This window comes from Drosophila subobscura, chromosome A (assembly GCF_008121235.1).
Source record: "Drosophila subobscura isolate 14011-0131.10 chromosome A, UCBerk_Dsub_1.0, whole genome shotgun sequence".
Lineage (NCBI taxonomy): Eukaryota > Metazoa > Arthropoda > Insecta > Diptera > Drosophilidae > Drosophila > Drosophila subobscura.
This window is the reverse complement of record NC_048530.1, coordinates 14,610,983-14,625,232: the sequence shown is the minus strand read 5'-3', so window position 1 is coordinate 14,625,232 and position 14,250 is coordinate 14,610,983. Positions and strand designations below refer to the sequence as shown.

Below are 14,250 nucleotides of genomic sequence, written 5' to 3'. Positions count from 1 at the left end.
TCCTTGCAGTGTGAAAACATGTCGAGTCAGCTCTCGACCACTTCCATTAGCATATGTACCATATGGATCCAATCCCGTAGGGTACAAAGTACAAACATTACACGCCCCACTGGCCACCCAAATTAGCCTTCATTTGCGACACAGCACCATTCATTCCTCCCTCTTTCTCTCTCTTCCTCTCTCTTCATCTCTCGTATTTCGGGCTTGGAAAAGGGTTTTATATTTCGGCATTTCATTGGATATAAGTACAGGGAGAACATCAGAACTATCAATTAACGCAGCCCCCAAATCTATGGAATTATTAATTATAGAAATATATTGAAAGCCGAATTGGAAATGTGGGATATGTGATCTCGCTTCCGTCACGCAATCGCAGATCGCCGATCTGAGAAAGAACAGTTAGGAGTAGTGGCTGCAGGGAGCTTTAAAGTTTTGGAGAGACGGCGACGCTTCGCGTTGCGTCGATCGGATCGCAACGGAGAGCGAAGAGCGAAGAGCTTCGAGCGACGCGTCGGACGACGCTGCGGAATTAAATAATTCCCGGTACGCGCGTTTCGTCAAGCTCAGTTCAATTGTTGAACTGGAAGCGGACGGTTGAGCTTTTGATTGGAAGGCGATTGATTGAATATTGGCAACAGTTTTTTAGCCAACTAACTAACTAACTCCTTTTTTTATTTGTTGTTGTTCCTGTGAGTGCGAAGAGAGGATGCAGTTGCGAAGCCGCCCCCAGCCATAACAGACTTAGAATCAGTGATCTCAGAACTCCGAACTCAAACTTAAACTCAACAACAAAACTCAACTGTGGAGCAACAAAAGTGTGTTGTGTTGTGCTGTGTCTCGTGTGTGTTTAGTGTGTTTGTGTGTGCTTTGTTTTTGTTTGCGTCTCTCACGGTTGCTGCATCTGCATCTGCATCTGTGCCAAGAACCAAAAACCCCCAAAGACAACAGACAACCTTCAGTGGGGGAAGGTAGTCCATCAATTTGGTGCTTCAACTGCCGCATAGTAAGTATTTTTCACTTCTGTATTATTGCCCGTCCCACTCATTCAGTTGGGCTTGCAACAGCAGGCCCCAAGACCCAAAAAAAAGTGCTTCAAGCGCAACAACAAACAACATAAAAGTGCATGTGGATTCTGCAGAGCCATGTCGACATTTGTATGCCCTTTAAATATAAGAAGGGTTGCCTTTGGGCACAGTTAACCGATTTGGGTCTTGATAAAGGTTTCCACAATACGCAATAACTCCCAAATGGTTCCAGGGTTCTACTTCCTCCTTCCTCAAGTCACTTTCCACTTCCTAACTGTAAGCCAAAAGAGAAAAGAGATAAAGAGTACACAAATGCACTAACCGACCGCCCGCCCGCCTGTCTTGAAGAGCTTTTGGTCTTTAAGAGCAAAGAGCGACGCAAGCCGTTCGGTTCCGTCCCCGTTCCGTGGCGTGCCGACAGCTGTTTTCAATCGCTATCGCTTTCAACTTGTTATTCAGTTTGATTTCTTGTCCGGGGTCCATCGTAGTTGCTTTTAGTTTTGGTTTTGGTTTTCTTTTTCTGTTTCTGTTTCTGGATCGGGTTTTCTTGGCACGTTGCCCCGCCACCGATTGCTCATCTGCCTTTTGGGCAGGCTGGCTCCATCCAGCAACAAAGCAAAACAAAGCAGCAAGAGAGCAAGAGAGCAAGAGCAAAGGCAAAACAAAAGCCATGACAATCCATAGAAAATATGTGGGGTGGCCGTAAAGCAACGCCAAACGAGCCAAAGAAGGTGGCAAAATCGACAATAAACCAACGAAAGTGAAAACACAAAGCACGTAGCATGAAAAAACATGTGGAACTGTGCATACTCTAAACAGAGACTAGAGCGATCTTTATATGGGGATTGAGTGGCCTTTGATTGCCTGTTTGGTATACCCATTCTTTATTAGTGTATTTTCTACCCACCCCCCACACCGCAACTAACGCATGAGAAATCGCTAACATGCATATCCAAGTAATTAACACGTTCAAAGTGTTATACAGGCAAAAATCAAGCAAAACTAGAAGGTTTTCGACATTGAATCTAAAGTTGGAAAACTTACAAAAGTTTGCAACGTGCGAACTGCAAATATCTTGGAGATCTTACTTGGGTTGCCTGGGGAGATATACTCTCAAATACTCATACTATTCATGTACCTCTGTAGATCTTTTAACTCACGAAATCCCCACTCCACTACAGACGCTTGCTACTATCTCTTGCTGGATGATCGCTCGCTCGCTTGCTTCTGGTTTGGCAATATTCTGGCCACATTAGCATATTCTTTTAGCATATACCGACAACATCAAAGGCCCTTGAGCAGCAGCAGCAGCATTAAAACAGCAACAGGCAGCAGTTATTATCAGAGACTGGTTATCACAGACAGACAGAGAGGCAGACGGAGGGAGGGAGGGAGACACTCACTCATTCAGTTAGTCTCAGCTAAACGACGGGCATATCCAGACTTAATTGCATCGCAAGTTTTTGCACATGTAAGCAATGACCTTGATAGCTGCTGCTGCTGTTGAAGCCTTCTCCAGCAGCAGCAACAAAGTAAAAAGAAAATATAAAAATAAAACAAAATAAATAAGAGTCAGAAGCATTTCCTATGCAGCCAGCCAGCCAGCAGCCGTATAAATAAAATATGCGACAGAATCTACATACAAACCTACGAGAGTGTCTATATATCTAAAGTATGTACATATCGTTATAGCCAACTCTACGCTCTGCGGTTCTTGCCAACTCACGCTGATCGTTCGTTCGATCGATCGATCGATGGTCAACACCGAGAAGCAGAAGCAGAAGCAGAACTAAGCAAAAACAAACAGGCGCCAAGTGGGAGATGTGGGAGCCACTTTAATCCCTTAACATTCCTTGCCGACACGTGTCAAGCGACAGTGCAACTCAGTCGGTTGCTGCCAATTTAGCTGCAGGGGTTCCTCATTCGGAGAACTCTTTATAAATAAATAGGAATTAAGAAATCAAAATTGAATGCCCAAAATAGCTAGGTATAAATATACTTATTAAGATCTGTGAGGATACGTACTGACGTACCTATGTATGTACATACATATATTGGGTATAATCATTAACCAATGACAACTGACAAAAATCAAAAGTAGCGGAAAAACACGCGTGCGTTTCTAAACGCGTCACTGCAGCAGCGTCGCACGCGACTTTTGTCGAGCGATATTCGCGGCTAATACAATAGCTAAAGATAGAAGAGAGAGAGCGAGAGAGAGCGGATGTGTAATTGGGATAATCATCAAAACAAAATGCATTACACGGTACCACATTTATGGTGCAGAGAAGTGATCCGGGGGGGGGACATGACAGGCCATGCCATGCCATGCCATACGCCTAATGGACAGCCACAAACTAGTTTCTAGTTTTTTTTATTTAATATTTAAATTAAGCTTGCTAGATTTCGCTCTTCAGTGGTGAGACTCATGGTCAAGGTCGCTCATTCGATTAGATGATAAATGGCGCTCGTTCGCTCACATCATCGTAAAACTGTCAGAACCGAAGCCGTGGGGGCTCCACACCATGCCCATCTGTATGAGATATTAGTGCTCCACTGCATTACTAGATGATTTAGTGAGGCTGATTGTCTGGTCTGGGAATGCGACTGACAGAAGCTGCTGTCCAAGGTGGGTGCTCTCATCTCCATCTTGTCTATTAACGAGTGAGTGCACCGCTGTCCGGCTGTCTGTCTGGCTGTCTGTCGGGCTCTAATCAGAGTTCTCGAATGCAAGGGATCGATCCCTGATCTGAACTCTATATTGAGCATTAGATGGGCTCTGCTGCTGCTGGCACTTCTGATTCCGATTCTGCTGCTGCTTCTGCGAATTGTTCAGCTATTTGAACGTGATTTAAACAAGTTTTGATTGCACAACAGGGTATACGGGTATACGGGCACACGGGTACAGCAGGGGAGATTACTTTCAAATCACCATCAAAATCCTGTTTAGCGACTGCATCATAACACAACACCGGCACCAGCACCAGCACCAGCGCACTTTCTGTTGCTGATTTTAGCTGTGATTTTAATTAGTCTAAATGCTCAAAGTGAAGTGGTCCAAAGTCTGGTTTATAATACGTCTAAGGGTAAGGGGTACGGAGCGGTACGAGTACATTCGCAAAGTAATGTACGACTCGTGCCTGCCTGGTGGGGGAATATCTTCCAGCTCTCCCCCACTCAATATCTTCCAGCTGGCAATTAGAAAAAGAACCACGAAAGTTCTTGCGTAAATTTGAACTCTAAATTGTAGTTGTAAAATATATAGTGGGGGATTTACTACGTTGTTTGTGTATATAATTAAATTACCTCGTAATAATCACAGCGTAGCATCAGCGCCAGTACCGATGATAGATGGTTCCTCCGAAAACATCGCAAAAAGCTTAAAGTGGAGCAAATGCCGGGTCGAATCAGGTCAATCGGTTAGATAATGCCATTCCCCCATCGAACGATCATTGATGATGACATTGAGTCAACATATTATGCTGTTGGCTAATCAAGAAAACTGCAACTGGAACTGCAAGCTGCAATTGAAACTGGAAAATGAATCTCCAAAAACTAAAACTAAAACTTGCACTGGAAATGGAAATGGGTAACTGGTTCCCATTAGCAAATAACTTGCTTGGTGTGTGTGATTTTTGTTTTTTTTGGGGTTTGCTCTTATGGGAAATACTTGTATTGTTTCCGAAAAACGTGGAGAACCGCCACGACACAGACAATGGTTTCTGGGGCAATGATTGCTACAGTGATCAATCGCTGGAGCGAATATACATACATATGTGCGATTATTTATTGTTGCACTTTAAACATATTCCATTTTAGATGTGAAAATAGCTTGAAGCGGTTTTTCAGCCGTTTTCCCATGCCATTTATTGCACCGTTTTGCAATCGTTTTTCCGTTTGTTTTCATTGCAAATATTCATTAAGGAGTCCCTCAATGTATGCTTCCGATACACTGGCATCACTCTATGCGTCTCATCCTTAAACACTTCCAAATGTTCGTTGACTCTATCGAGAATTGTCCGTGGCTTAATATTCTTTTGTCTCGCCTGGGATTTTCTCACTTTCGATCGTAGATCCAATCGAATCCCATGACGAAAGCTGAACCTGAAACTGAACCTGTAGCCAGACAGTCACACACACGGATCCACCGATTGTATGGATTGTGATTGGGACTCGGGGGGTATGCAAAAGTCAGAAGTCACAAGCTTTGCATACGAAATGCAAACCGAACAGACAAGAACAGAACAGGAGTTTGGGCTGTGCTTTTGCTTCTTCATTATTATTTTATATATCCAGTATCCAGTATACAGTATCCAATACATGGTATACACAAGCTATAGACGAGCATTATTTGATTTGTAACTGGTTTTCAGCGAGGTTCAACCAGCCATAAATCGCGCCGGCAAATGTCTGCCTGGGTAATGGATGCGGCTCATCTGCTCCCCCCACCTGAGAGTGCGGCTGTTAAGTCTAATGGATAGTTTCAAGCACTTTGAGTGCTGTGATTAGGAGGACAAGGTTACGAGGGATTCCTGCAAGAGATTCATCACCGATTTAGGCCTCAACTGCACTGCACTGCACTCCGGAGACTGGAGACTGTGAAATTATCTATAATTGTGGCATCGTTCGGTCGGTCAGTGACTCAGGCAATAATTTCATTTAAATTAAATTACAGAAGCACGCTTTAAAATAATTGTCATTGCTTCTCTCTCCCCCTCCTCGCCACCACCACCATCAACGCTCTTTAGCTGGATGGGTCCGAGAGGGGGAAGTGCAATTTGAAGGCGAACCACAGCGGAATTAACGGCCTGGCCGGGCCGGGCCGGGCCTGGCCTGCCTGAATTAGCAATGTGCAAATCGAAACTAAAACCGTATTGGAGATACAATCGGAGATACACCAAACCAAACCAAACCACACCACACCACACCACACACAAAGGAAACCAGGCAACAAACGCGGTAGACAAACAGCCAGCTAATTATGCGATAGGGAAGTACAGACTCGTACGTACGTACGTACATAAGGCAGGAAATCGATGATGATGATGCGAATGCCCCTTCACGGCATTACAGAATCAGCTACTCGTATGAGAAGCTATAAAATATCTAGATGCGAATTCCATTCCATTCTTTTGGCTCTCCTTTTTGGTATCTTGGGACCGACTTGTTTGTTGTTTGATTCATTTTGGTGGATCTGTTAGGGCCCCACAATTCACACACACTTGACACCTTTTGCTGCAACTGCAACCATTAGCATGCAGCCCTTTAACACCACTCCCAACTCTTTCTCTTGCAGGCCTCAAGATGCCTCAATGATTGGACTGTCTCTGAAGACCCAAAGAGATCACAACCACTACAGATCGTTCGAGCAGTAGCAGCACAGATCTGGAGCTAGCACTGATATTGGGTGCGTGACCGAGTATGAGGATGCATTTTAATACGCGGGAGATCCGAGTGCTGCTGCGCAAGGATCTCCTGGTGCGATGGCGCCAAAAGGGCCTCACCCTCACGCTACTCATTTGGCCCATTCTGCTCTTCATGATGCTGTATTTGATACGCATGAAGTATGGCTCCGAGGAGAAGGCCGCCTGCCAATATCCCACCAGACTGCTGCCCACCAAGAACCAAATGGTGCCCAGCGCCTTCTCCTACATTTGCAGCCTCGAGAACAAGTGCCTGCCAGCGAAGCCCTACGAGGAGTACTCCAAATGGAAGGGTGCGCCGTAAGTTCCATGGAATTATCATATATTAAATGCCTTCTATTTAATGATTACTTTGTAGACTTCACTCTGTGATCGATGTGGTGAATGTCTTTGTGACGGATGACAAGCTCCACACGGCCATCGTGGAGCTGGCGGAGAAGGCGAACTTTGTGTCCGCGGTGACGGCACTCATAACCAGCGATCATCTAGACATTATACGCAGTGAGTGGTCCCAGGGATTGCCCCAGGATCTATCTAACCTTCTACCCTTTTTTACCCCTTAGCAAACATCACAGAAATTATCTCCTTGGTGCCAGAGATTGAGCGCATGATGAACTACAGCTTTGACGTCAAGCATCTGTTCTCCAGTAGGTGGAAGGAATCCTTTGCTTGAATCCTTGAGTCCATTAATCGCATGACATTTCTCCTGCAGATCGCGAGACTTTTGTGAAACTGGGAACGCTGCTGTGTGGCCATCCATTTCCCAGCACGGAGAGCATTCCCTTGGTCAATGATATCCTCTATTCGGAGGACTTTAGCGAGGTGAATGATGCGGAGCTGGATGCCATGCCAAGTGAGTATCAAAGCAGCGACAAAAGCAGCGGCAGAGCCAGAAGGCAGACCAGTGGAACAGTGGACTGGAGGCCAAGTTAGCTGCTGCTCAGCTCAAAGGCTATCCTCGAAACTATATTTCCCCTTTTTCTGCTGATCCTCCCCACAGCCAAGTACTGCAAGCGGCTCTACCTGGATGTGACCTCCACGAATCAGGGCAAGCTCACGTGGAACACCATCAAGCCGATCATCCAGGGCAAGATACTCTACACTCCAGCGAATACACTCACAGAGAGTGTGGTGAAGTTTGTGAGTAGCCTGAGAGTCATCTCATCCATTTCCTCGCTAATTTTGGGTGTGTTTTTCCTCAGAGCAATGCCACCTTTGAGGAGCTGGACAAACTGAAGCAATTGTCGCAGGCGGCGGGCACGATCCTCACCAAACTCCACACGAATGCCACCTTTCAGTTGGCCTTTGATAACCTGCTGAAGCTGGCCCGCTCGCCGCTGGTGAAGAGCGTTGTCGGCGATGACTTTGACATCGAGGAGATCGAGCGAGTGTTCCAGTTCATTCGCACGAATCAAATCATCTATGACATACTCACCACCGTCTCGGATCTGATGGAGTGCGTGTCTGCGGACCGTTTTGTGGCCGTGGATAGCGTGGAGGAGCTGCAGCAGCGCGCCTACGATCTCAACCAGAAGCGCATGTTCCTGGCGGCCCTGAATTTCGAGAGCGTCGGCACCAAGGAGGTGGTCTATCGCCTGCACATGGACACGGACAACACGCAGCCGACGTTCGAGAATAGGAACCGTTTCTGGTTCCCCGGGCCCGCGGACAGCATGATCATCGATATGAAATACCATCGAGGGTTCGTGCAGCTCAAGCAAATGGTGGATCTGGGCATTGTCAAGCACAAGCGGGACGAGGCGGGCTTCATTGAGGAGGAGCCCGCCACCAGATCTCCCGGCAGTTTGTTCAGCATCAAGGCTGTGGATGACGCAGACGACGATGACGACGATGATGATGACTTCGATCTGAGCATCGAGAGCACCTCCACGGAGGATAGCACCTCACCCATCCAGGATCCAGAGACCACTGCCCCTCCACCCAGCACCACAGTGGCGCAGGAGACGAAGGAAACAACCTTTAAGCCCGAGTTTCTGCTCAACCTGGAGGATGTACAGGGAGCTAATGGGAACAGTGATGGCGATGGCGATGTACTCAGCCGCTCGAAGCGTCAGGGTCTGCTGGATCTGCTGAGCGGCCTTGGGGGCGGCGGCGCTGGCAACAAGAAGCCCAAGTTCGAGGTGGACAACATGCAGTTCTACACGAAACAGTTCCCCTATCCCGCGTACGTCAACGATGAGTTCAAGCGGGGACTCTACCTGGCACAGGCCGTGCAGCTGGCCTACTGCTTGGGCCTGGTGGTGGCCGTGGCGATCTGTGTGCGGGAGCGCATCTGGATGCGAGAGAGCAGAAACAGTATGGTGAGAGTGGAGTGTTCAGCGGGTCCGTTACTCTTTGCTGATATTATTTGCATTCGCATTTGTAGTTGATGCGTTCGATGGGCTTGAAGGCTCACTCGGAGCTGCTGGCCTGGGCCTTGATGAGCCTCATGGAGCTGTGCCTGATCTTTGTGCTCATCAGCGTGGTGCTCTACAGCGGCGGCATCCTCTCGCACACCAACTGGTTCTTCATGATGTTCTACTGCCTGAGCTTTGGCGCCTGCCTCATCTCCTTCTGCTACATGTGCTCCAATTTCTTTACCTCGGCCAACATTGGTGCGGTGGCCACATCGCTGCTGTTCTTCATCAGTCTCTGTCCCTTCATCATTGTGCTGATGTTCGATGCAAAGTTGAATCTGCTGGAGAGCTTCCTGGTGGATCTCTCCTTCACGACGGCCTTCGCCAAGGGCTGGGGCGAACTGATGCGCATGGAGCTGCAGCAGCAGGGCCTCACCTGGGGCCAACTCATCCAGCTGGGACCCGCGCGCAGCGAGTGCGCCATGGCAATGCTGATGTTCCTGCTCGACTTTCTGCTCTACGCAGCCATTGGCTATGCCTATCAGAGGTGGAAGAAAAGTGAGTTGTCCCAGAGGATCCTCCCGTTAGATCTGTTTTAAGTTTGAATCCAACTTTCAGCCGAGTACAGCTTCGTGCGGGTTGCGCGCTCCCATTTGGACGACAAGTTGGGCGCTTCGCTGCTGAATGTCACGAAGCTCTATGGCAACCAGTGTGCCGTGTCCAATCTGAATCTGGATTTTGCGCGCAATCAGGTGAGCTGCCTGCTCGGACGCAATGGGGCCGGCAAGAGCACCCTCATCAAGCTGCTCACCGGCCAGATCCGGCAGACGGGCGGCAAGGTGCTGCTCGCCAACGAGCACAATGTCGGCGTCTGCTGGCAGGACAACATTCTCATACCAATGCTATCGGCACGCGAACATCTGCAGCTGTATGCCAACATAAAGATGTCCCCCAGTGGCAGTGGCACTGGATCGTGCGAGATGGCGTCGGCGGACAGCGTCGAGGCGGAGGTGAGTCGCACACTGAAGAGCCTCAATTTTGGCCAGCACGAGGACTATCCGTCGTGGCAGCTGTCGGGTGGCTATAGGCGGCGCCTCTGTGTGGCCATTGCTTTCATTGCCTCGCCCAGTGTCGTCATCCTGGACGAGCCCTGCAACGGGGTGGATGCCAAGGCGCGCAAGGACATCTGGCATCTGATCGAACAGCTGCGCCAGGGTCGAGCCGTGATATTTGCCACCCACTTTCTGGACGAGGCCAAGTACCTCAGCGATTCGCTGGTCATCATGCGCAACGTGAGTGGATCCACCCAGCTTATGTGTGAAATTTCCCTTGCTAATCCTTCATCCGCAGGGTCGCATCATTGCCCAGCACAGTCGCGACTCGTTGCAGCATCTCTGCACGGCCAATTACAGACTGAAGATGCGCTGCGCGGATGCCCCAGTGGCGGCTCATGTGGCGGCCAGGAGCCAGCAGTTGCTGACCAACAGCCAGCTGCTGCCTGCCAGCGAGGAGGAGCTGAGCCAGCATCGGCTGACCATCAGCGCCAGCTATGCGGAGAATCTGACACCCGCTGCCGTGCAGTTCCTGGAGCTGCTGCACCAGCAGGAGTCCCTCGGAGCCATCAGCGAGGTGGAGCTCTCGTCGAGCAGCAGCCTGGAGCAGGAGTTTGAGCAACTCAGTCGCAACGAGGAGCAGCCAAAGGTGGGACCAGCAGCAGGATCATCGGAGAGCAGCATTGTGGCTGGACCCGCAGATGTGTCCGAGGATCCACCCTCGTCCTGTGTGCAGCTGCGACTGCTGTTTGGCAAGCGACTGCGGCACTTGGCCCGCAACTATCGCCTGCTGCTGGACGTGCTCCTGCTGCCGGCCGTGTTCGAGCTGTGTGCCATGTGGTTCGTCAGCTATCGCCTGGAGGATGACTTTGACACGGTGCTGCCCCTCACCAGGGCCCTCTACCCGCACAGCGTACAGCTGCTCAGCCGCGAGAGCCTCACACCATTCACCGAGCAGCTCTATCCAGGTCTAAGATCCAGCTGCGGTGACTCCTCCTCCGACTCCAGCGACTGCCATGAGTTCAGCGACTCGGCGCAGGCGTACGACTGGGTGCTGACGACCATCGATGAGTTCAGGGAGCGACGCTATGGTGGCTATGGGCTGAACGGATCGGGTGCCACTGTCTGGTACAACAACAAGGGCTACCACGCAATGATGGCCTGGCTGAACGACTTGAACTCGGAGCTGCTGCGCACCAGCCTGAACGACTCGGAGTACGGGATCCTCACGCGCAACGAGCCGTGGAAGCTGGGCTTTGCGGAGCTCAGTACCAGCTCGTTGCTGCGGCAGGCCGGCGACTCCTGCATGGTGTTCATATTGCTGATTGCCTTCGGCCTGGTGGTGGCCGCCAATGCCGTCTATCTCGTCAACGAGCGCATCAGCGGTGAGAAGCTGCAGCAGCGACTGTGCGGCGTCTCGGCTGTGACCTACTGGCTGGTGGCCTTCCTGTGGGACTATCTGATCATGGTGCTGGCCCTCGCCGTTTGCCTGGGCATCGTGCTGATCTTCAGCATGCCCGTGTTTGTCGCCAGACAGCAGCTGATTGGCATCATTGGACTCTCATTGATGTTTAGGTGGGTTTCCCTTCCTCTTCTTCCACCTTTCAATCTCACTCACCTTTCGTTTCGTTTTGCTTAGTTTTGCCTGCGTTCCCGCCGTACATGTGGCAGAGAAGCTGTTCAGCGACTCGAGCATTGCCATTGTGTCGATCTTCTGTGCAAACATGATCATTCCACTGGTCACCATGGGCATCATACTCATTCTGGGCGTTGTGGGCGAGGGCACTGCGTGGGATGGCTGGCGGCATGGCCTGAACGAGGCCTTCCTCATCTTCCCCCAGCACGCGCTGGGCGATGGACTGCTGGAGCTGTGCAAGAACTACATGGTGGCGCTGATCTTCAAGCGCTACGACATCGACTCGTACAAGCATCCGCTGGCCAGCGATCTGCTGCAGCGCCACTTCATTGCCCTCGCCCTGGTGGGTGTCGCGGCACTCGTGCTGAATGTCCTCATCGAGTGCCATCTGCTGCAGCGGCTGTGGAAGCGCCTGGAGCGCCTCCTCGACTGGCACTACCGCCGCGAGCTGGACAAGCTGCAGCAGCTGAAGATCGTCAGTCTGCAGAGCATCTTCAAGGGCTGCGTGGAGCCGGGCGAGGCTCTGCGTGCGGACAACCTTTGGGTGGCCTACAGCCGCGGCCGCTACGCCGTCCGCCAGGTGCACTTCGGCGTCAAGCGGGGCGAGTGCTTCGGGCTGCTGGGCAAGAATGGGGCTGGCAAGTCCACAATCTTCAAGGTGCTCACCGGCCAGCTGGAGCCAAACGTGGGGCACATCCACCTCGATCAGCCCGGCGTCTCCTACTGCCCGCAGAGCAATCCGCTGGATCCGCTGCTGACCGTGCGCGAATGCATCCTCTTCTATGGCCGCCTGCGTGGCATTCTGCATCTGGATCTGCTGCTGGCGCGGGTGCTGGACACCTACGAGCTGCGCTCGTGCCGGGATGTCCAGGTGCGGAACCTGAGCGGCGGCAATCGACGCAAACTGACGGTGGCCGCCACCTGCTGCGGCCACACGCCCACCGTCCTCATGGACGAGCCCACCAGCGACATGGATCCGGTGACGCGGGAGTTTGTCTACGCGACCATCGAGCACCTGCTGGCCGCCCGCCGTGCCGTCGTGCTGACTTCACACTCGGTCTCCGAGATCGAGCATCTGTGCCAGCGCGTGGCGGTGCTGAAGGCGGGCCAGATCGTGGCCAGCAGCAGTCCCGCCCGGCTCAAGGCCGAGCATGGAGGCTACTACAGCGTCAGCTGTTTCTGCCCACCCGCCCAGCAGGCACTGCTGGCCAAGATGCTGCCACAGCGGCTGCCGGGCGCCTGCGACCTGCAGCACTACGCCCACAGTCTGCGCTTCCTGGTGAAGGTGCGTGCGGGCGGAGACGCCTCGACACCTGGGGCTGCGCCCTGTCCACTGCTCTCCGAGCTGTTTGCCGCCCTGCGGGACATATCCGTGGGCATCACCCGCTTCTCCGTCAACCGCTGCCGCTTCGAGGCGGTCTTCGAGAGGATTCTGGATTGCAGCGAGAAGACTCTCGCCGTCTCCGCCTCGAATGGCCTGCAGGAGGAGGAGAATGGGCTGCCCAGCAAATCGGCGGCTGTCAGCGGTTCCCTTTCCACCGGCTACATCCACTGCGGCTACGAGGAGACAACCACTTGAGTGATTTTTTCGCTGCATCGCTGCAATAATTAATTAATTAATTGTGTTTAGTCATATTTTTTTTGTTTTTTTTTTATTTAGTGACGAGTACATGTATGTGTGTGTCGTTTTTTTTTTAGTTTTTTTTTGTGATAAGATCGGACGCGGATCCAGTGATAGTTTTTCAATATTTCTGTTTCTGTATCTGTTTTCTGTTCGGGTATTCTGTTAGACAATAAGTTCGGACCAGCAAAAGACCTATTTATTTCGATACGTTTTACGTTTCTACTACATAAATGCAGCTATGCCAATGCCCCCTTAAAACGACCCTCGAAACAGGTTCATCAGGCACAAGTTCTACGAGTGTACAATACCTCTAATATTACCTACGACACGATATGTACAATACAATACGATATGCTGGAATATGAATAAAGTGAAAGTAGTAAATGTGTGAGAAAATAACTCAAGCTATGCATGAACTTCGCGTAGAGCTCTAGCAGGGGAACAGAGACTAAACAGACTGTTAACGCACACAGTGAATAGCCAGTGCACTGCTTGGTTGTGGCCGCTCTACATTAACAGCAAGTGGGCGGACCGCTTCCCGTTTACAGCTCACTGTTAGCGCTCTCTAACAGCTCTCGCTCTCCCGATCCGCACTGCTTTCGCATTGGATAAGCAGCGTGCGCACCAACCTCCAATGTGGTGCAGCCGCTGTTTTCGTCGCTGGAGCTTACTCCTACAGTTACACCTTGATCCACACTCCCAATAACAGATTGGATTATTCAATTTAAGTGTTTTTAATGTCACATTCTATTATTATAGGCTACAGCCCAATCAGTGGCCACTGCTTGTATTCATCTGTTAATTACCGCAAATCTCTCCAAAGCCACATAATGCCAACACGAATTAGCTCATCTGTTGGAGCTCTGATACAATTATTGAACTACTTTCAAGGCAACCAAAAAGAGAGCAAGCGAGAGATCCTTGGGTAGCGAAAGGATATTTAATTAAGCTGTTGACTGCGCAAGTGGCGCGGCAAAAGTGCAGTCGAAAGTGTGCAGCTGGGGGTTGGGGTCGAAAGCTAAAAAGTAATTAAACCAAAAATGGTGTAACATTAACCAAAACGTGCCCCAAAAGAGTCTGGGCTACCCTTACCCCCGCTCTCACCCTCTCTCTCGTTTGCATTTGAATAGATG

At 50.6% G+C, this 14,250-nt stretch overlaps 1 protein-coding gene across 2 annotated transcripts; it reads left to right on the top strand.

Annotated features, from left to right (window-relative positions):
• Positions 1–567: 567 nt before the first annotated feature.
• LOC117889602 (ATP-binding cassette sub-family A member 13) lies at positions 568–13,516 on the top strand. Of its 2 annotated transcripts, XM_034794020.1 has the most exons (11): positions 568–1,003; positions 6,322–6,748; positions 6,807–6,949; positions 7,012–7,095; positions 7,161–7,301; positions 7,449–7,588; positions 7,651–8,769; positions 8,835–9,363; positions 9,424–10,097; positions 10,156–11,432; positions 11,497–13,072. In XM_034794020.1, exons 2-11 carry the CDS (start codon positions 6,447–6,449, stop codon positions 13,070–13,072), a joined length of 5,985 nt encoding a protein of 1,994 aa, XP_034649911.1. In that variant the 5' UTR covers positions 568–1,003; positions 6,322–6,446. The 2 variants fall into 2 exon arrangements, with proteins under 2 accessions (XP_034649911.1, XP_034649920.1); XM_034794029.1 differs by lacking the exon at positions 568–1,003 and having other exon boundaries at positions 6,447–6,748; positions 11,497–13,516.
• Positions 13,517–14,250: the final 734 nt, after the last annotated feature.